Below are 23020 nucleotides of genomic sequence, written 5' to 3'. Positions count from 1 at the left end.
ATCACATGACATTCATCATGCCTACCTTTATTCTTTTTCCTGGCTTGCGATGACTCTGACGAAGGTATTATTTTCCCGCTGAAATCCTCAACTGGTTTATCCTCTTCAAATTCAATAAATGGACTAGATTTATCGGCGCCATCTTTTAATAGCTTTGATTTGTTCTCTGAAACATTCATGGTACAATGCAAAAGTGAAAGTCTATCAAAGAATATAAGACACAAAACTATTTGACAGACCAAGTATATATACAGAGAAACATGTCTAAAAACCACAACCTGTCTAAACCAGACAATTATACAAGTATCTTTATACATGTATATGTTTGAGTGTATTTTCAACTTGAATAAAATGAAAACCTGTATAAACTGACAAAATTTTACAGTCAAAAAGGGTTCCATTTAAGTAGGTAGACCTAGGCTAAGGGACATAACACTTACAAATTATTCAAAAGTTTGTATTCAGCATTTTACATCAATCTCATGTTTGCATCAAAGTAACTTGGAATGATTTCATTCTATTTCAAATGAATGCTTGATAGGCTTTGGTGAAATTGAATATAATACAAACATGTCAGTGATTTCAAGATTTATGTCCCTTACCCTAGGTCTATGTCCTTAAACACAGGTCACTGTATATAAATCTGGAAAAATAACCTGGTTTACAGTTATTATATACCTGTAGAAAGCTGTGAAATTTCAATGTTCCCTGTGCAAAAAGGAACCAGTTAATGTAAAATTTGCAGTGAAATCTAGTATTATAGACTGCAGAGAATTATTGAAAGTTCCATGTTTAATATATTTAGATACTATCAATATATTCAGCATTTTCACTCTTCAACTTTCTCCTGCCATATTATCACATCACTTTTCTATTGTGATATCAACTTTACTGGACACCATGTTGACTGACAATTTAGAATGTCAAGATCACAAAATTATCACTTTATATGAAGTAACAATACATTAAAGAAAAGATAAGATTTTTCATTGGTTACTGTGAATAGCCAAAATACCATAACTTGTGCTGAGAAAGCTTGGAAATATAATTTGTGCATGATTCAAAGTTCCAAGTATTTGTTAAATTTTGGCATTCTTCAGCACTTATTATAATTTTTTCAGTTATTCAATATTTCCAATTCTAATATGACCTGCTTCAAAGATCTTTAGACTACAGCCATGGTAAAAAAAGTGATGAACAAATGAACAAGATTTCATGCAACGAAAAGGCTGCGTCTATTCAAAAATATGAAGAAGCTAGTCCTATTAGAATCGAAACAAATCACGGAAACTCCCATTTTATCATTTGTTTTACCACAAGCTGGCAAAAAGTTGTTACTTAACACCTTGCTATCGCTCAGGGTAAAACAATGCGACATAAATGGCCAGCCTGTGGTAAAACAATCATAAAAATGGAGTTTGCGTGGTTTATTTCTTAATTATTTTATAATTTTTTCCTTCAATTTTTTCATTTTCATTTGAATATTTAGCTTTTAAAACACTGGTACAAAATCACGAAGAGATGGAGGTGTTTTTTTTTTAAATCATTTTTCTTGCTTTTTTTGCCTCCCCCTCTCCCTTAAAGAGAAGAATATGAGGTAATTTATTATACAATTAATAATCAGGAAAATGAAGTATGATAAATAAAAATAGCTGTCACTAAATGAACATTAAATGATGGCAAAACATGGGGGACGGCAGAATGTTCAAAATAGCTTAACTACAAAACAACAGTTTTGATTTTGCTGAAAATTAAAATTGACTTGTATTTTTAGGTACTTAGCAATGGTGCAAAGTTACAAAAATATTCATTGATCAGTTCTCAAGTTATTATCTAGAAACTGTCATGGGAAAGACAGACAGACAGACATACTGCTTACTGGAGGGTATCACATGAGACAATGCCACTTTATGTGATGGGATATAACAAGTTGGAAGGACAAGAAAAATCTTTTCACATACCTTCATTCATACTACTGTTATCTCCTTCATACAAATTCTGCATGCTTCCGTTGGTTTGTAAAGCATCTTTCCCATCATCATCGTCATGGTAATCTTCAAATTCTATCAACCTGAAATGAACAAATCTACATGTATTCTCAACTAGTAATAAAATTTGCTTACCACTTTTTAATAAGGTGATAATATTTCCGTATAAAAAGTGTTTCATTCAATATTCAGAAACAACAACACTTTTTTTAACAGAAATCTATAAAATTTGTGAAACTTGAATGCACTGCATGATCTGAATCTACACTGCACATAATTCAATGGTCTCTGCAAAGCATCTAAACAATCAGGATACATTTTGTAAACCAGGAATGGCTCAGAAGGGATTGGAATCCTTAAATAGTAGTCTGTTGAATGCAAGACTGTATTTTCCACCCGAAATTTGTAAAAATTATGGACAAATCGTAAAGGTTGGCATCTATGTTACTGTTACAAGTAAGGAGCTTGGGAACTTATGCTAGAGAATGTACGAATAGGCACCAACATTTCAGTCTATTGTATTACAAAACAGACAAACCTACACACCCAATTATAGAATCTTGCCTTGAGAGCAGATGATTACTGTTTTGCTACAATCCAAACATTTTTTAATTTTAATTTTTAGACTATGCAGATGAATTTCATAGTCTCCAGATAGTATAAAAATGATAGTTAACTCTTTGTTGAGAATAATTCTGTTCCTCAAATTCTTGAAACAGGAGTCTTTATATCTATTCAAAAAAATGTTCATAGGAAAGGTGGAAAGGTGATCCTCCTCTCATGATGTCATAGAATGTTATTTATAGCGCAATTAAAAAACCACAAATAGTTAAAATAATCCCAATGCCTACAAAGTAGGAAAAAATACAGTTTGTCTTAAAAATAACATGAAAACCAAGTTTAATGGTGATATGATGAACTAGAAATTCTGTGAGCAAGCTCACAAAGAAAATACCCCTGCTTCAGTCATGGACTTCTTATGTTAAATCCTGGTTGTATTATCTACCTTTGCAGGGATCTAACAAAGAATATATTTTTTATGCACATCTACATATGATGCCTAATACTCTAAAAATAACCTTCATCAAGATTCCTCAAAAGTTCAGGAGAATTTTTGCCAAATGGCAAAGCCTTTCATTTAAATTCTCTTTTCAGACTTCAGACATTGACTTTATTGCTTCAACATGTTCATGTACATGTATCAGTCTCATGATGCCTAAACTTTTGATGAAATTTAATTAAGTCCATTGACTAGCAACAAAGGAGTAGGAAAAAAAAATAGGAAGCAATTAAAAGCAAAAGAACAGGGAGTTTCCTCAATTTAGCATGATTTAGGTCAAACATTTTACTACAAAAGTATCAAAATCTTTTGAAAAAGTTTTGAGTTTCTGCCATATAATGATGTATGGATGGATGGACAGACAGACAGACAGACAGACTGCAGTTCACTATAACATGACTATCAAAATGAAGACATCTATACAGTGTCGATACAAGGGTAGGCACCAACAGAAAGTCAATAAGCCCTTCAACTGAATTGAGTAGTGCATATAAAAGTTTAAAATCTCTTGAATTTTAGTACATATGCTTTCTTTTGTGTGGTCCTTACTATTTTGAGCATAGATCATGCTCCATTATACATAAAGATTTACTTTAAATGATGCACTAGCCACTTCCGGGTCAAATGGCCACCCCCCTATGTAGTACCAAAAGCACACTGAACCTAGACATATGCATTGTAAGTGCATTATTTGTGTGTATTATGATTAAAAGTAGTCAAAATAAAGCTGAGAATGTGTACTTTAAAATCATATATGTAATTAACTACAAAAGTGTATGAATATTTTTGACATGTGTGAGTAATTTGCCTCCATGCTGTCATTTAGCAGAAAAGGTAAAAATGTGGATTTTCAGTATTATTTATTTAAGTAAATTTTGTAAAGAATTTCTACAATCATTGTACCATTAGCATAATGATTTTGGAAGCCTTATTTTCAAAGCTTTGCAACAGTATGCGACTTGAAGATGTAATTTGTCCTGGGAATTCACCGTGAAACTTTGAAAATTACTTTTTTAACATGTAAAGTAATGGAAACATTAGAAGTGGTTAGTGAGACCCAGAAGTAGAATTAGAGAAAGTAGGTTTGTATCATTCAATGAAAAACAAGCTAGGTGTTCATACAAACTTTACCTATCATTACGATTATTATCGGAAAATTCTTCACAATGATCTATTAAATTTCCTTCTAATCGATTGGACAATTCTTGTTCGTTACTCTCTAATCTACTGGCTACTTCTTGTTCATTTTCTCTCCTTTCCTCTCGTGATTTATCTTCTATATAATCATAACTGAAATACCACAACAAATAAACTAGCACTATTGATACAGTCTAAGCATCTTATAAGGGAGAAGGAGGCATTTATTTTAAATAATTCTTTCAATTTATTTTTTTTACATTATTTTTATATGCCTAATAAAGTTCCATTTCAGTGAAAATTACTGAAAGTCAATTTGTTTTCTCCCCAACCTCCTCAGAATATAACAAATTAATATTATTGCGTAAAATAGTCCTTTTTCATATTCCTGAATATGACTCATTTTTAAGAATTTAAGCAATGGGGAGTAACTTTCTACAAATTTGTCATCTGACAGACTGGTTTACTTTCAAATTGGAGCAATGGACATCAGTAGACATCAAATTCAAATATTCAATTTATTGGGGACATGGTAAGTACATGGATACATTTAAATAACTTATTTCAAAACATTCAGGTATGTACTGAAGTGAAAATAGTTAAAGTTTCCAAGAAAAATATTTACAGTTTTTTCTTTCCTCTATGAGACAACCAATCAGGTTATCAGGTATTTAGTGGTATACCTTTATGTCTCTTTGAAAAACTTGCTTAAATGGCTTGCATTTCATAAATATGAAAAAAGACTAGTCACCACAGATTTACACAACACTTTTCTTCATCCCATCAGAAAGAAGTTTCTGTAATTAATGCTTTTGTGTAAAATTGCCCAAAAAATTTACACTACTATTCAAAAGTGCAATATAATTAGAATTGGACCTATCAATCGTTCCATTCAGTCACTGAATGTAGGATCTAAAAGCAATTCATTCTATTTTCTGTTCAGAATCCTTGGGTTTTTTCCTTTGATGCTTTCAAAATCAAGAAAGATGAAATCTGATTGGCTGATCAGAAATGTCTTCAGAATGGAAAGTAGAATGGAATGTTGTTAGATCCTACATGCAGTGACTGAATAGAACAATTAACAAATTTTTATAAGTTTGCTAAAAAATGCCTTCATTATCTCCCTTTAAAGATAACAATACTAATACAACATTCATACAACATTGTTGCCATTACAATTTACCACGTTTGACAAACTTTTGAAACTAAATTGGAAACTTTAGGTTTGTATTTTGATATTTTTATTACCATTGAACAATAGGCTTTACGTATACAGCTTTTCTATAGAATTACTTAGTATTTTATTGGGTCATACAATGTATATGCATCTAAACACCAATTTTTGAAAATTTACTTCAGATATATAGAATAATAATTTCTTTCAATTTTGATACTGACAATATCAATACCATTTATTGGTAATCTAATAATTGAATTTTTGATGATTTTAATGCACTTTCAGAAAAACTTAAGTAATGCAAATACAAACTGTTGGTGTGTGACATCATTTTCAGTCAAAATGATTATGGGTATTTTGTCATGTACAAGAGATAGAAAAATATCTGTCTGACAACAAGATCAAAGGAAAATGGTACAGATCACCAATAAAGAACATGTATTTGAGTTCTTCAATAAATTGAATACAAACCGCAAACATGCAATACCATTATCAATATATAGATTCTTACCAGAGGACATTTATATAGAGGGGGGGTTAAAACAACTAAAAATGGACATATATTTTGTGTAAAAAATACAATCAAACTGAAATATGAACTTTATCTGTATTTTATGATACTCAATAACTGTACAAAATTTGACAAAAAGATCCAGCAATATCTTCTTAAATTTTCACCTGGAAAACATCTCAGCGAATGGACTTACAAGCAACTTTTCAGAAAGTATTATATACCTTGCCACTTTGTACGGTGGGGTATAAAAAACTAAAGTAAAGTTTTTTTTTGATCTTTTAAATTCATTTTCCTTTAATGGACAGAATGGTTAATAGATAAAAAAAATAATAATGTGCCCTATAATAAAACAACTAAAAATGGACATATATTTTGTGTAAATAATACAATCAAACTGAAATATGAACTTTATCTGTATTTTATGATACTCAATAACTGTACAAAATTTGACAAAAAGATCCAGCAATATCTTCTTAAATTTTCACCTGGAAAACATCTAAGCGAATGGACTTACAAGCAACTTTTCAGAAAGTATTATATACCTTGCCACTTTGTACGGTGGGGTATAAAAAACTAAAGTAAAGTCTTTTTTGGATCTTTTAAATTCATTTTCCTTTAATGGACAGAATGGTTAATAGATAAAAAAAATAATAATGTGCCCTATATTAAAGGCTAACTGGAGTGCTGCTACATAAATGTATTTGATGTCAAATATTTACACAGTCAAAGTGTTACACAAGGAATATTATAATATACAACATACATGTATGATTTTTAAATAAATTGAGTGCGCATGATGTGATCAGGCCATAAAAAATAATAAATATGTTTACGGTTACCTTCGAAGCAAATATAGGGTTGGCAGGCTGGCATTCAAATTAAATGTTACTATTCATGGCAAAGGTTTCACCTTTCCTCATTCAAATCATTAGTCATGGAGTAAAATTTTACGATTATGCCCCATGCTGACTTTTTGTTTACTACTAGGTGACCGATATTCTATAACGACATGAAAATGCCTGATTAAAAATTGCCTGATGACTTAGCTGAGACGTACTTCCAGATTTAAACAGAAATTTATTATACCAATTTTTTAATATAAATTATAGTTTGCCAGATAAAGTCATTAAGGACCAGGCATAAAAATATAGTTTGTTAGGTAACGGTAAACAGACATATATATACTTTATGGCCTTATCCTATCTTTCAGTTTACATTCAGTTATCATAAGTAGCACTTTCTGCTATGAAACAATCATGTACAACACAGATGCTAATCAGTACAACAGTTAACTTTAACATTACTTACTTGCTAGGATCAAAATCATCAATATCTGCTTCTTTCCCTTTAGCCGATTCTTCTGCTAATTTTCTGTTTGGTTCTGCTAAATCCTGCAAAATAAGGATCAGTCTTTATTTAGCATGATTTTTTGGTATCAGATTTGAAAAATAAAGAAACAGAAATTGGTGAATATACAGTGTAATAAAGAACTGTAAAAACAAAATCTGATTTTGAAAAGTGGAAATCAGTGAATCTATGGAAAAACCACATTCCTGAGGGCTCCAATAATTTTCTTACAGTTCAACAAATTTTTTTATGAAAAATTAAAAGGCTTAGGCCCAGCATGCCTGGCATGGATCCAGAAGTGGAGAATTAAAACCACTACTACCTATAAAAGAATCAGTTTTTATGCATCAAAAACAAAAGTTGAACAACAATGCTGTCATTTTTCGAGACACATGTAATTAAATTCAATTAACAAATGAATAAAAAAAACTGAATCAGTTGATTCAACAAGCACTCAAAGAGTAAAATTTGTTGTAAGTTATGTCAGCAATAATTATGAATAATTTTAAACTAATGGCTTTTTGTGAAATCATCTAGTTCCATTTAAAGAATGCCTTTTCTGTTTCAGGGCTGTTCCAGTAAAACATATGTGGGAAAGGGGGAGATATTGTCTTATGGTGATGGTAAATTTGATATACAGAAACCGAGGGACGCCCGTGACTAAAAAAATTGCACCTCGGACTTGCTGTTTTTCAATGAAATAAGTCTGTCGGGCTTGGCAAATCTAAAAAAAATTAAAACTATTTTTTGAAAGATTTTGTTGTCATTATTATTTGGACCATGTTTCTCAATCTATTCCCTGACCTATAAATAGTAATAACTTTATTTTTAGAATGGGTATTCACTAGATCGATCTATTGATTAGTCATTCTCAAGTCTGAATCACACCTGTGTTTGATCAGACACACTTTTTGACATACTACAAATTTTATTAATCAAGCACTGGAATGATAAAGATAAAATTTCGTTGATAAACTTTTGAGGAAAATATCGTTGCTCAATTACAATTTCACAGTTAAAAAAACGCAGAAACGAAAAGCTGATGACAAGGCATCAGACCTGGATACGGAATCAATTGACACTGTGTCTTCTTCCCTGCAAACATAGAATTATACATAAGAATATCAGATAACAAAATTGTATTTATATCGATTGGGACTTGACACAACATTGTTTGGGCTTAGTGTACAAAAGGCGAAAAAGTCCAGGGCTCGGGTCTTCCCAAAAAAATTTTAAACCCCCGAACTTATCCTCAGACATTCAACCTAATGGTAATGGACAGTTATTCTATGAAGGATGGACAGATCAAGAAAAGATAAAAGATAATAGAACTTCTATGGTTGGCTCTCCTGGTGAAAAAGTACCTTTCCCTGGGTACCTCAAATCTTTTTAAAAGGAACAGCCCTCAGCAAAAATACCCATCAATGAGACTTACTTTAATTAAATGATATGTAACTTGTAGTACTGGTACCCTTCATCAAGACTTACTTTAATGATGTTAAACTCATAGTATTGGTACCCTTTAAAGCTTTCGGCCACTGCTGTCATGGTTCGTGATGTCTTCTCCCAGAAATGTAGCAATGTTGACTGGTAGTTTGCCAGAACGTGAGAAAACATATTACATCTACTCGCTGCCAGTAAATCAACTTTCTGCATTACATCTAATTTTAGTTTGTCAAACTTTGCTTTTGTTTTACGGACTTGGGCTTGGACCTGTAAATAATGACCAGGAGTTTCATTATTTTTTTGCAATGCAATTACCTTTGGTTTTGTAGGAGGTACTTTTTATCATTTTCTTTTATAAACATGTATGAAAAATTTTAAATTCAGGAGGTTCCTCTCAGTAGCTTAAAAGTACCTGGTACCGCCCTTTAATCAAAAGCCTGAATGACTGACTAATTGATTGATTGTGAATTTCGGACCTGAAAAAATAATGACTGATTAATTGATTGATTAATTGTGATGTTACATACTACAGCAGATATTCCAGGATAAGACACTGCTTTGAGCCATATTCATCCATGAAATTTGTTTTTTCAAGTAAGTGCACTGTTATCCTTTTCATACTTAAAACTAAAATTTTAAAGAGTACTAACATTCTAAGCTACAAAAGCAACACTATTGTTTTAAAGTGGGACACATCCTGACAATTTCAAATCATAGTCGTGTTTGGGTTGTTACAACAAAAAGTTCAAATCAGTCGGTGACAACATTTCCGTTGTAGAAATCTGACTGCTCATAAAGAACACTTGCTGTATAAAGAGTAATAACAATGTCAACAGGTCATGATACAGTCACTGTGTGTGATACAGTAATTCATGTTAATTCCTGTAAACAGGCATTGATACAGTCACTGTGTGTGATACAGTGCATTCATGTTAATTCGTATAAACAGGAAATGATACAGTCACTGTGTGTGATACAGTGGATTCATGTTAATTCCTGTAAATAGGAAATGATACAGTCACTGTGTGTGATACAGTACATTCATGTTAATTCATGTCAATAGGAAACGATACAGTCACTGTGTGTGATACAGTGGATTCATGTTAATTTGTGTCAAAAGGTCATGATACAGTTGCTGCGTGTGACACAGTGGATTCATGTTAATTACATAGCTTATTTGTCTGAAAACAAAAATATGCAATTAACAGTAATTATCATTTCAAGGAAAAATACCTAATATCATCAATGTTTAAGTGAACATATTCTTTTATCATGTCGAATTATATTCTGGCCATAGTGTCTAGTCAAGAGAAAGAGAAAAAAAGTTCTTTAGAAAACTGAGGTAATATACTAACCATGTGTTAATGTTTTAACCTATTTTTAAGTAAATTTTGAAAAATATTTATGCAATCAAGAGGAATTTTCTAGTTTTTGGTCTAATGTTATGCAGATAAGAGAATTTTTTTACATGGATAAGATGGGAAATGTTTTTGTTCTTTGAGTTTCTATGCTATAATTCAAAGCATACGATTTCACTGTATTTTTTTCTTTTACACGATTCTTAATTTTGGCAATTTCAAACTAAACAATTTTTCATTTTACTTAACAGAACAATTCAGCTTGAGTAGTAATTCAAAGACTGAATTATTTCTTGTATTCTTGACAAAAAATCTGTATATTTAGGCCATTCAAGCATAATTTCTTGGTTCTCAGGTTTTTTTTTTTATGAATTCAATGCAAATGGAAGACAATAAGTATACATTTTTTACAATTTTTTTTTTTGCCAAAAGCAGGGATAAATGATAAGGAAGCATTGAGTTTCTGTTTATTGATCTGAATAATAAGCAAAAGCAATCTCTAGACAACTTACTTTTCTAAATTTTTCTAACTGTTTATAAGTATCAGGATCTAACTGTTCCGAAACATCTTTCATCCACAATAATGCCCCTCGGTATTCTGTTCGTGCTCCCTCCATTCTATTTATTGTCATCAAGGTATCTGATATGGCACGGTATCGGAAAGTTTCTACTTCCTGGTACAGACGTACTAGTGGCACTCTCATGGCTAATCTACAAAACAACGACATGAAATGGTTTTTTTTTTGTTTTTTTGTGTTTTTTTTTACAGGAATAAACATGATGATATTGCATGTGTTGCCTAATAGGTATCCCCCGAAAATAGACAGGAAGTTGATATCCGAGAGAACCCAAAACTGTTTACTGATACAACAAATACGAGAATTTTAGTGAAATACCAAAAATATCAGTCCATCCACTAGGAGTTAAGTTCCAATTGTGACAAAATTTGAACAAACAGACATTCCAAGGTGAATCCATGGTGAGTGGGAAAATAAAAATTTGGGAAGACTTTTGGGTCAGCAAACTTTATACATGCGTTTTTCTACATTTAGTATTGGGTCATTGGCAAGAAAACTACACAAATTACAAAGAATTTATAAAGACACACCTCTGATATTCAATATTCTAAACTGATGTTAAACAACATATTTAAAATATTTGTGTATATAAATGGAATACTGTATAGTCGGAAAGCATTGCATGTACATGTATTACTGAAATCAAAATTGATTTATAATTTCTATAACTATATGTTGTAGTTTGTTGAACATTGTGCATTGTTGAAATTTGTAATTATCACAGCTTCACAATCACAAGAATTGTTTTACAGCTCCAAAGTGACAAAATCACACTAATGACTACAGTACTTAGATGCCTTCACCAGCATCACATTAAAGAGTATATTTTTAGTTTATTATCATTATCGTTTATTGACAATTAATAGGATGTAGTTGGATAATAATAAAATATCAGTCTTTATAAAAATCAGACTGGAGGTAATTCAAGCATGTCGAAAACCCACTGAATTCAATTTAATTTCTTATTGAGAATTAGTTACAGACCACATAACCAGTCATAGATTTTCATTTGGGTGTTGTGCTTTTGAGATAAAATTTATATAGATTGTACATGAAATTGGCACTCAGAAAGAGTTATCTTTCTTAATTTGGTTCCATTTGGTTGATTTCAGTGGGAGATGAATGTATGATTTTCTAAAATGTGCAGATCTGAATGGAGAAATGATTATGATTATGTGAAAGTATAACATATGTAGACTGAAAAAGCATCGTTTGTTTGGTGGGTTTCTCTTCACCATGAATCACTTTACCATTAGCAGTGTCTGAATTTTATGTGGACTGGTACTTAAATAATATAATGAATAACTATAGTATGATTACAAGTGCCAAAGAACACACAGATTTAACAAGTATATGGAACTGATCCATGCACGACTTAATTCGTCAAGCCTTCTTGGCATGAGTAATTATAATTCAGCTATTCACAAGTGTCAACTGATTATCATATTTATTATATACATTTTCTTCATAATTAATTATTATTTTCAACATATTTTTGGAATTTTGAGATTGGCAGATTTATTTTCATGTTGTAATATTTTGGTAGGAAAAAGTCCAAGAGTGAAATCGCAATGTGAATTATCAAAATTTATTACAAAGGGAACACAGATAATTCACTAATATCAATTTATAATTATAATTAATTGTAACCTTTGTTGTGCAGAAAAACTCTGTGATTTGCCAACAGCAGCCATCATTTTTCCAGCTCTAGTTTTATCAATATTACTCTGTGATTTTAGAAACCGTCCTGTGCTACTCTCCTCCTGTGCTAACCCTGCAAATATACAAGATTTAAGTACCATTCTCTGTAAGAATCAGGCAATTGGTGGCATATCATTTTTCTCAATATAGTCTTTTTTGCCTGAAGTATATTCAAAACATCTTGAAAACAACTGAAGATATTTATATTTATCCTGAAGCATCTGTGACTTAGATATTTTTTTACTGCTTATGTTGGGGAATTTCCTGCCATTTTTCCAAAATGTATTTGAACTAAATTTGACCTATCCAGGGGTTTCATTACTTTGTTTTGCAATGTAGATACCTTTGGTTTTGTGGGAGGTACTTTTCATCATGTTGTATAATAAAAATGTATGACATTTTAAAATTCTGGAGGTACCTTTCAGTAGTTTAATAGGGTAAAAGTACCTGTTACCGCCTCTTAATGAAAGGCCTCCCTATTAATATCCTGAAAAGGCAAACTTTACCAACACTTAGATGGATATTTCTGAAGGTTATGAGGAATAAAGTCTTGTTTAATGCAAAAAAAATCTCTGTGACTTTTTCTTTATCTGCCATACCTTGTACACAAAATGCCTGATTTTTAGAAAGAACTCAAAGAATTTTATTTTTCAAAAACATTCCACATTAAGTTAATGGTGAAACAATCTTGACTTTATTGGTACATAAACCAAAATGGACATAAAATTTTTAGGATAGGCACAAAAAATAGAGAAGGTAGGATAGCAGGAAACAGACATATTTTTTTTTATCTTAGTACAAAAAATACTTTCATACAATAAAATTCATGGAATCAATTAAGAAGATTTGGAAAAATTTCTGTAGTAATTCAAATTCTAGAATACTGATCTAAACATGAAATGATACAGCTCAATTTTAACACATGAAGCATGCAATATGATGATTGTTTAATTTTACTTAACATCAGTGAATACACATGTGTGTATAAGTCAACAATTAACTTAAGTGCTATAGAGATTTTTAATCAACTGAAAAATTTATGACCGTTTGGATAATATGAGCTTCTCCAACAACTGATGGGTTTGTGGAGTAAGAAAACCAAATATCACACTATTACAGGCTGGAAAATCAGCAAAACCCTCAGGCCAGGTAGGTGCTTGGAAAACTGGACACAAGTGGGGCTCAAACTCAAAGAGCCTGGCCCTTGCAATTACAGATCAGGCGTCAATATCACAAATAGTCGTAAGTGTGAAATAATTGTAAATTATGGAGTCACAATGCTATTTTAGATTGTGATGTCATTACTTACAATCAACTTTACACTTTCGACTTTTTATGAAATCCACACAAGGGCCTTCACTACTATGTCATCTTGTTCCCTAAATAAAGGTCTCTATCACTGATTATGGTCTTATTACCAATATGTGAACAAAGTAAACATGTTGTCATGCTAGGGATACCCCCCCACTGGTGAAGCAAGTATAAATCAGACAGCACCCTAAATAGTTCACAATTATTGTGACGAAAATTATCTGTATCATTCCATGTAGTGAAGACTGCAAAATCCCACCAAACAGAGAGTTGAAATCAGACAGCACCCAAAATCCCTTAAAGTGTATGCCAAACCAATATACAATGTGGGTGGTATAGGAGTCTCGAGTTGATACCGCATACAATACAGATTTGGACATGTAATATTCAGTATATACCATCCACTCATAGAGTAGGGGTATAATAACTATGCACTGTACTTACTACACAGACGATCTTGGTACTTCTCAATTACTTTTAAAAGTTCCATGGAGGACTTCTGAATCGCTCTGAACACCTACAACAGAACATCAGAAGATGCTTTACAAAAAGCACCAGTAATTATTTAAGATCTTCTCGAAATATGACCTTGCTCATGATTTCCACGGGTTTGATATCACCCTTTTCATCAGTATTTTCGATTTGCTTTTAGTACTTATAAAAATTTTTATTTAAGATTTAACAAATGTGATTTGAAACTTGTACCTAATAAACTGTATACATGTACATATGCCTTAGGTTGTACAATGTTGTATTCTTTCCTCCAAATTACAATAAACGTACCAATTTTTGCTATTTTTGTGGTAGACAGAAATCCTCAAAAAATAGTACATCTTAAATTGATTTTTACCACTATATAACACTAATCATTTTTTCTTAACAGCGAAAATTGATACCCACGAATATGTTCACTTGGCAGAATCCGCGGAAATTAGCAATGGCGAAAATTAATATGTTAACAGTACTTGTGTTTCTAGAAAATAACTGTACTTACCCTATATGTTCTACCCATGTAACAGTTTGTTCAAGTTGTTTTAATGAAATAAGGTTTGCTCATATATAGTTAAGTTTTGGTTGATATGTTTTCATTGCTTTGTTTTTGTGATTTGGAATACTGTGAAAGTACCATCATTCACGGGGTGCCAATTTTGTGGTTTTCGTTGTTTTGACAAACCAAAAAATTTAGTTCCAAACGAAAAGAAAAATATCCATTCATTGGTATGATCATAATCAAGAATTTACTTATTGACATTACTTACTGAAACTAGAGGCTCAAGAGAGCCTGAATTGCTCACCTGGTTAACCATTTGCTTATTTGAAAAACTTGAGGAATGAGACAGGCTAAGTTAAAATCAACTAAATTGCCAAATGCAGGAAATGCTTTTCATAGCATTTTCATGACCTGAACCAGAATTTTGCTAAAGGCAACAATTTTTGATTTTTTTTCAAAAACCTGTCTCATGACCCCTAAGTTCCATTTTTAGTATAGGCAGCCATATCTATTAAAGGATTAAAAATCACAAGAGTCATTTTGAGCACAATACACTAAAGCACTAATTATGCTTATTTTCATTCAATGTTCTTAAATGGTTTTAGAGAAGAAGATTTTCAAAGTTGAACTTGTGAAAAAAAAAAAACAACAAAAAAACTGTTTCAGGGGTCGTAACTCCTACATTAGTCAATGAATGGTTTTGAAAATTTTGGCATAGGTCCTTTTCGTGATGCTTAACAATTTTACCCATGCAAGAAATTTGCTAAAGGCCACGGTTTTTTGAGTTATTTGCAAAAAACTGCCATCTGACCCCTATGTTCTATTTTTAGTAATGGTGGCCATGTTTTTTTGATGAATCAACAATCCCAATGGTCAATTTGTGTTGGATACCCTAAGGAACATAAATGCCAACTTTCATTGAATTTTGTGTGATGGCTTTTTCAAAGTTGCAAAGTTGCACATGCGAAAAATGCAAAAAAAACTGTTTCAGTGGCCGTAACTCCTACATCTGTTGACCAATTGTTTTTGAAAATTTTGCCATAGGTCCATCTCGTGATGCTGAACAATTTTACAAAAAATTGCAATCTGACCCCTATGTTATATTTTTAGTAACAGTGGCCATGTTTTTTCATGGATCAAAAATCCCAACGGTCATTTTGTGCAGAACACCCTCAGTAACAATCATGCCAAGTTTAGAACCTGTCAGTCCAGTAGTTTCAGAGGAGAAGATTATTTAAAATTTGTCCATGACAACAACAACGGACGCCAAGTGATGGCATAAGCTCACTTGGCCTTTGGTCAGGTGAGCTAAAAATGGAAATTTGTACTTATGGCTTCCAGTACTTTTATAGTAAGAGCTCTGGCTATCACTTTAAGCCATGCTGGTCATATACATGTACTTTTTTCATTGCTTCAACAGAAAATTCAAAGCAAATATGTTGTTTGAATTTCAAATTTATACTTATTGTTAAAAAAGAAGTCAGTAGTAACATCATAAGTACAATTATTTTACAATCAAAATCACAGCCAGCTACTGGTACCCACCTCTAATTTAGCGTCTAGGGCAGCATCTGATGCTACGACATGCTCATCCTCCTTTTTTCCAAGTTTCTGTATGACGGCTTGTTTTGTAGTCCAAAATGTTTCTTTGATCTTGTGAACTGTAGATTTATCTGTTCTCTCCACATACTTGTCATAGTTAGAACCACTATAGCCATGCCTATAAATAATTTTATAATGTACATGTAACACCAGCAATAGATAGATAGAACTTTGATTAAAAATAGAGATGAAGGGAATGCCCTTGGTGGGCAAGACACACATTTCAACCTTCCATACTGCAGCTGCCTCCTTTTGTAAACCTTTACAAATATGCATCAACATCTGAAACTATTTACTGCCATTACTATCAGTTTCATTCCAATAGATCATTTTCATATTCTGACTTTTTTTTTAAATTAGCAAAGGGAAGTAACTCTCCAACCCAACACAGAAAACTTACCATCTGCATAAAAGGAAATAGGTTTATAACCATTAGATAATGAAATACAGAAAAATCTGTAATTTGACTGTCTAACTTATAAAATCGTGAAAAAGGAAATAAAATAATGAACAAAAAGCATTTTAATTTACCAAGAAATTGTCCTAAGCACATTAAATACTTTTTATCTTCATGTTTGATATTTTCAAGCTTTAAGCCAGGATGATCCAGAATTCCCCTTTTTTAAATTAGAATTTTAATTTCTCTTAAGACAAATTAGAATTCTAGTTTGCATTGGTTAAAATCATTACTTTCATTTTGCCCTAGGAGGATTCCAGATCCTACTGGATTCCAATTTGCTCTGTAACATAAATATACATGTATGTACTGTACATGTATACTGAAGTAAAAAGAATATAATAGGACATGCAGTTGCAATGCAAAATATTGGCTCACTTCTAATATTTTGCCTAAACACATACCAAGTTTCATAACAATCCTACAAATCATTGAGGAGGAGTTGTAGACAATCCATCAGACCAAGGTTTGCTGTAAAGTGCCAAAGTCAAACAGCTGTCGGGCTGTGGCAGGGTATTTAAAAGAGTAATCAAGGGAGCCAAGGTTATAGCGGTAATCAAAAGAATGTAATCCAGGGACAAGGACCAGACATGGAAAACAGAAATACACAACAAAGAACATAAAGTAACTAAAATCATACATACAAAGTAACAAAAGCAAATGAGCAACTCGAACTCCACCACAACATTTATCACTTTTTGGGCAATACATAGGAAAAAAAGAAATATTCCACCCACCCTCATAGGCCATCATAAAAAATGGTTGTGATGAATCTATAATACTTACGACATCATTCTTTTTTCTTAGTTGTAAAAAGACTGACAGGACATGGAACCTACAATGAAACGTTTATGTAGATTTTACTTCAGGAATGTAACATGATTAAAAAAAGTACATTACTTGACTTAATAGAAATAAAGGAAAAGAACACTTTCTACATTAAATGTTAAAGGGCTTTAATGGTGATTGAGCCAAAATGGCCATAAAATATTTAGGGAGTTTACAAGGGATGTGGCCATGGACGGAATATAACTAAATATATTATTACTTAAAACATCATTTTTTCTTTAAAATTTCATTGCAGTATAGACATCAGACAATAACAGTGCACTGACTTGACAAAAACTCTGATATACAAATTTGGCTCAAACCACAAATCAGTTTTATGTAAAGTCAGTGTACCATTATTGTCTATAATATTTTTTTGTTCTTACATGTTCAGCCACATTTTATCTACCACTTTCTTTGAAAAATATTCAAATTTACATGTAATTGTACATTGTATAAAAATGTTACTCAGTATTGTCAGTGCAGGGCATTAGAATTAAAATTTCTTGTTACCTGCGGCAAGTCAAATGTTTATAGATGTTTCACATTAATTTCTGTTGCGGGAAAATTTAACGTAACGGTCAATATATAAACAGTCAAACAGGAAGTTGATGACATTTCAGCTTGAAATCAAACTCTGTAATATGATATACATTTGACAGAAAACAAAGAATATGAGTCAACAGCAGCTACTCCCAATTCAGAAAAGGGGTACCCAGGAGTAATGTACTGGACCCATACTATTTGTGATTTATATTTACAATCTACCAGAAAAACATGAGTCAGATTGCTATATGTTTGCTGATGATATACTGACGTCTTCAAACATAGGAACTACAGTTAATTTCCGGACATAATAAATCTATTCTATCATATTTAGAACCTTGGTTACTATGGTTACAGTATTGACAACAGGAAAAAAACTTGAAACAATCTATCACTACAACTTATGTAATACTAACTTGGGACATGTAGAGATAAAAAAGGACATCGAAGTAACAATAGACAATAAACTCAACAACAATATACCTTGGTATAAAGACAGGAGAAGTTAATTACAGAATTTTTTTGAAATGGTGTCTCCACTGTAGTGAGTAGAGACCCTGCACACTCCACTCAAAATATCTCCACTGTGAAGAGTGGGGAAATTAAAATTTGTGTTGACAGTAGTGTATGTATATTAGATAAGCTGAACAATTACACCCCTAAATGAATAAATTTTCTATTATTATACAAGGCACTAGTGCAACTAAATCCTGAATACACCAGTGCTATGGAGTCCATATAAAGTGAAAGATATAACAGCCATTAAAGACATACAAAAGGCGAGAAACTAAACTTATACCATCATTCAGATATCCTGAATACATAGAACTATTAAAGAAACCCAAACTTCCAACACTGAAATACAGAGGTACTAGAGGCAATACGATTGAAACTTATTACTAAACCGACATTTGAAAATATATGACAAAACACTGCCAAACTTATAACACAGACTACAATGTAACTTGAGGGCACAATAAGAAGTTGGCACCTAATAAATAAAAGCAACAAAAGCATTAGATCAAACCACTTCATTCAAAGTATTGTGCATATATATTATATGGATCAGCCTACCCAGCAGTGTTGTGAATGCACCAACAATTCAAACATTTGAAACCCACCAAGACAATAATTGGTAAATACCGATATGAATTTTAAGTATAGAGCAAATGCTGACAATACAGAAGCCAGAACTGAAGGCAGTCAGCAAGAAACAAAAATTCTGAGCATTGTGGAGTAAATCCAGCACTCAGTACTGACACTGTAAGATGATCATTTCTGGCCTTTATACTATGGTCTATGTCTTATGAGATAATTTTTTGGATCAGAGATGAAAAAAGTGGTTGCCCTTACAACCTATTTATTTCAGTTTGTTTTCATTGAGTTTTACCTTTAAATTGTGAAAACAAATATAAGTATGTTTATATAAACATACCAGATAGTGTTGGTTGTGACAGTTTTTGTCTGTATTTTTCAATGAAACGTGTCAATCATTGAGTTTAATGGTAATGTTCTAGCTTAAAGCCTTCAATATCTAAAAGTAGGAAGTACCTAGGCTATAATACAAATTGGGTAGTTGGAGAAGTAAATGATTTCGTGAATCTAAGACCAATATAGGAAAAATACTGCTTCATTGAAATCGCATCATTCTCTCTTCTACCATGTTTACTAACGAACGTTGCCGAAGTACAACGGAAATACCCGAATACGTAGAAAGGGAGGTTAACTGAAAAAATCAAAGGCCTGAAAATACTGAGTGTCTTTTATTAACCTATCATCGCAGGAAACATGTCCGATACCAATACACGTTTTTTTTTCACATTGTAAAAAACTCTCGGCATAAACTATATTATGTGAAAAATTGCAACAAACAGTTGTATAACGATACAAACAAGTAGCCAGATAGATAAAAATTCCATCGCCTTTACCAGGGAGTGTATGTACAAGTGATACGTAACAGTCCCTGCCTTTACTATACACACAGACCTGTAATTTTACAGGTCTGTGCTATACAACAGTAAAGGGAAAGGTATGGAATTATGTGCCGTTTTACCATCAAATTAAAGAGTAGAATTTCGCGTTTGAGAGCATTCAGATTTCTGTTAACTTGTCAGACCTGAACTCAATGAAATTTGTGAGCAGCCTAAAATTCGAAACACCTACAACACCAAAGCCATATAGGTGGCAACCCATGATTTCAGGTTGATGATGTGGATGATATAGAAAATAGAATTAAAGACCAAGCGAAGCAAAGCAATAATATTTTTTGGGGTAGAATAAATGGGGTGTAATATAAAGTCACTGGTAGAATAGACCTTTTTGTGGTAAGTTGATTATCATGCCCAATATACACTTCCACGAGGTAGGGCTTGGGTAGAACAGGGACTTCATCTAATATAAACTCCGGGTAGAACTAAAGAACTTTCCTAGCGAAATTGTTTATTGAACATGCCCTACGCATGCTCATCGACTATCCCAGAGTTAAAAAGGTTCTATTTGTAAAGAACAAGGTTCCATGCAAATACCCCTCCTTTTCAGAAGGAAGCACGCCGGGTCCGCCACTATGAGTCCGCGCCTTCATGCAGCACGCTAACATGTTTTCCAGTTGGTGGTTTATACGGTCTTGACTATCCTTGCGGATCTCACACGACCACCCCTTGCGGGGATTGTGTTAGTAGATGCATGTCTGTTAGTAGTAGGAGGTAGCCAAGGCCAGCCTTCGGGATACCTGACTGAAGAACTCAGTCAGGGTATGTCCTACTAGCGACTGGGCTGCTCTGTTGACGCTCTGGCCTACTCATGGACCCCACGTGGATCCGAGAGCGTATCCCCACTCTAAGTATTTGGGAGTACGTCAATGTGTAGATAGTGTAGCAGCTTTAAATATGGGGGGTACAGTTATATAGCTCCTTTGACATACTTTTGCAGAATTCATCGGTGCTGGATTAATTTGGCTTCCTATTTCGATATTTCTTCAGTAGTTTTGAGTACTTAATATATATCAAAGCTAATGTTTAAAAATGTAATTAAGTAATAATTCACGGAAACTCCATTTTATTATTATTTGAACAAGGGATGGCCATTTATGTCGCATTGTTTTACCCCTAGCGGTAGCGAGTTTCCATGCATTGTTTCAATTCTAATAGAACTAGTTTCTTCATGTGTTTGAATAGACGCAGCCTTGTGTTTCACGAAAAGTTGGTCATGTGTTTATCACTTTTTTACCATGACTATGGTCCAAAGAGCTTTGGAGCACGTCATACTAATTTTGAGCTTCCAATCCTATGCATTTGATTATAAAGCTTATAAAGAGAGGTTACTCCTTGAAACACCTATGAAAGGATATTTTTTTCTGTGGACCAAATCTTGATTTTTCACAAAAAAAACTCCAGAATTTTCTTGCATCGCTTCGCTCGGCCTTAAATTGTATTGACCAGCCACCTCCAAACCTGAAATCCTGGATCCGCCTCTCCTTATAGCATTGTATGGAATTTTTAATGTACAGTACTAGTGTGGTGTTTTTATGAATGTTTCTTACTTTACTGTGTCCATGTATTTATTGCCTTTTATCCCATGTCGATTAAAAAGCTCCTGACAATATTAAAAAAAAACAACGAGGCAAACATTTGACAAAAGTGTGTCTACTGTTGCATGCCTCGTTATGTCAATATTATTATTGTTGTTATTTTGTATGTAAATGTCCTTTACAAATGATTGTTTAATTGTTCACACTTCTGTGTTTATATGTAATTATATAAGCTGTAGGGACAAAACAAGGAACGTTTTGCCTCACATATGCATTAGTGCCGTGGACTTGATATAACTATTATTTTAAATAGGTCCGCATTTATGGAATGACTTTGAACATCGAAGTTGAGTCAATATGATATTAATTATAAGTTTACGGGTACCTTGTGTAAAGTAAGTAGGCTCTGATCTTTATATACATTTGTGATCTGACTCAGCAGTTCAGGTTTTTTTAAATTCAGAAGAAGATTGAGACTCGCGAGTAGATCTATCAAGTTGATTTCATTCGCGACAAATCCACGGTATCGACAGAAGGATACAATCTCGTAATAGGTAGATGGTAGTGCTTTGTATTGTTAGTAGTAATATATTTTAGAGATACTTAAAAGCATTCCGCTTTGAACATCATAACAAGTACTATCTTTAAAAAAAGATAGCCGACGCAGTAAAATTGAACTAAGTTTCTACATTTCTGTAAAAAAAAATACCGCATGACACGCAATTTCAAATTTTCGATACAGTTTTATCGAATGTAATTTCAAATTTTCTATACCGTTTTTTTGAACGCAACTATGTTATCAGTATTTGCCAATCGGGAAACATAATTGCTATCAGGTGACTTGCGTTTCCATAGAAGAGCATCCTTTAGGTCAAAGGGTAAAACGCGAAACTATACCAACTGCGTCAGAAAAAAAGTTGTAGCTTTCTTCGACGTATTTTATTTGATATCGATTCCAAGCCAGTTGTTTATATAGCTACCACTTAGAGTAAAATTAGGTAATTCATGATGATTCTTGCGGATTCCATCAAATTGTAACTTCTCAAGACGCGCATTGAGTTATATATATAATTAGATATTCCACACTTTTCCCAGACTGCACAACAATATTCATGTAATGGCAGAAAATAGACGGTTTAAGGCTTAAAAATATCATTACCACTTAATCAATATTTGAATTTTTGTAATATAGACATTACTTGTGCTGAAATGAAAGTTGGTCACAAAAACTAAAGGATCGAGTTTTCCAGTCCTGCTTAGGTGTAAAGCAAGATAGCTCAGTTCTATCTAGGTTGAGAGCAGACTGACAATTATGAAAAATTTCCTCATTAACCAAAATATGAATTTCAGGAACCCTTATACCTCCCAGTTATGAGGCCAGATAAAAAAAACTTGTCTGTTTTAAGTTGCCCTACTTACCCAAGTACATTTTATTGGAATTTTTCATGAGATG

At 32.6% G+C, this 23020-nt stretch overlaps 1 protein-coding gene across 2 annotated transcripts in view; it reads right to left on the bottom strand.

Annotated features, from left to right (window-relative positions):
* Positions 1–19734, bottom strand: part of LOC148599514 (islet cell autoantigen 1-like) — a 32509-nt gene extending 12775 nt beyond the window's left edge. Inside the window, exons 1-11 of one of the 2 annotated variants that reach the window (XM_088557164.1) lie at positions 19593–19734; positions 17454–17502; positions 16154–16328; positions 14062–14134; positions 12256–12379; positions 10540–10738; positions 8712–8936; positions 7185–7267; positions 4180–4338; positions 1962–2071; positions 26–166 (exon numbers count right to left, since the gene is read on the bottom strand). In XM_088557164.1, the coding sequence (XP_088413290.1) occupies positions 26–166; positions 1962–2071; positions 4180–4338; positions 7185–7267; positions 8712–8936; positions 10540–10738; positions 12256–12379; positions 14062–14134; positions 16154–16328; positions 17454–17461 (1297 nt within the window). In that variant the 5' untranslated portion in view covers positions 17462–17502; positions 19593–19734. The remainder of the gene's footprint in view (positions 1–25; positions 167–1961; positions 2072–4179; positions 4339–7184; positions 7268–8711; positions 8937–10539; positions 10739–12255; positions 12380–14061; positions 14135–16153; positions 16329–17453; positions 17503–19592) is intronic. The other variant, XM_088557166.1, reaches the window with a different exon arrangement.
* Between the last annotated feature and the right edge of the window lie 3286 nt (positions 19735–23020).

The sequence above is a fragment of the Perna viridis genome, chromosome 13, assembly GCF_037379345.1.
Source record: "Perna viridis isolate PV_CMFRI_1.1 ecotype Kerala chromosome 13, ASM3737934v1, whole genome shotgun sequence".
Taxonomy (NCBI): Eukaryota; Metazoa; Mollusca; class Bivalvia; order Mytilida; family Mytilidae; genus Perna; species Perna viridis.
Note: the sequence above shows the minus strand (reverse complement) of the source record. Positions and strands in the feature narration are given on the sequence as shown.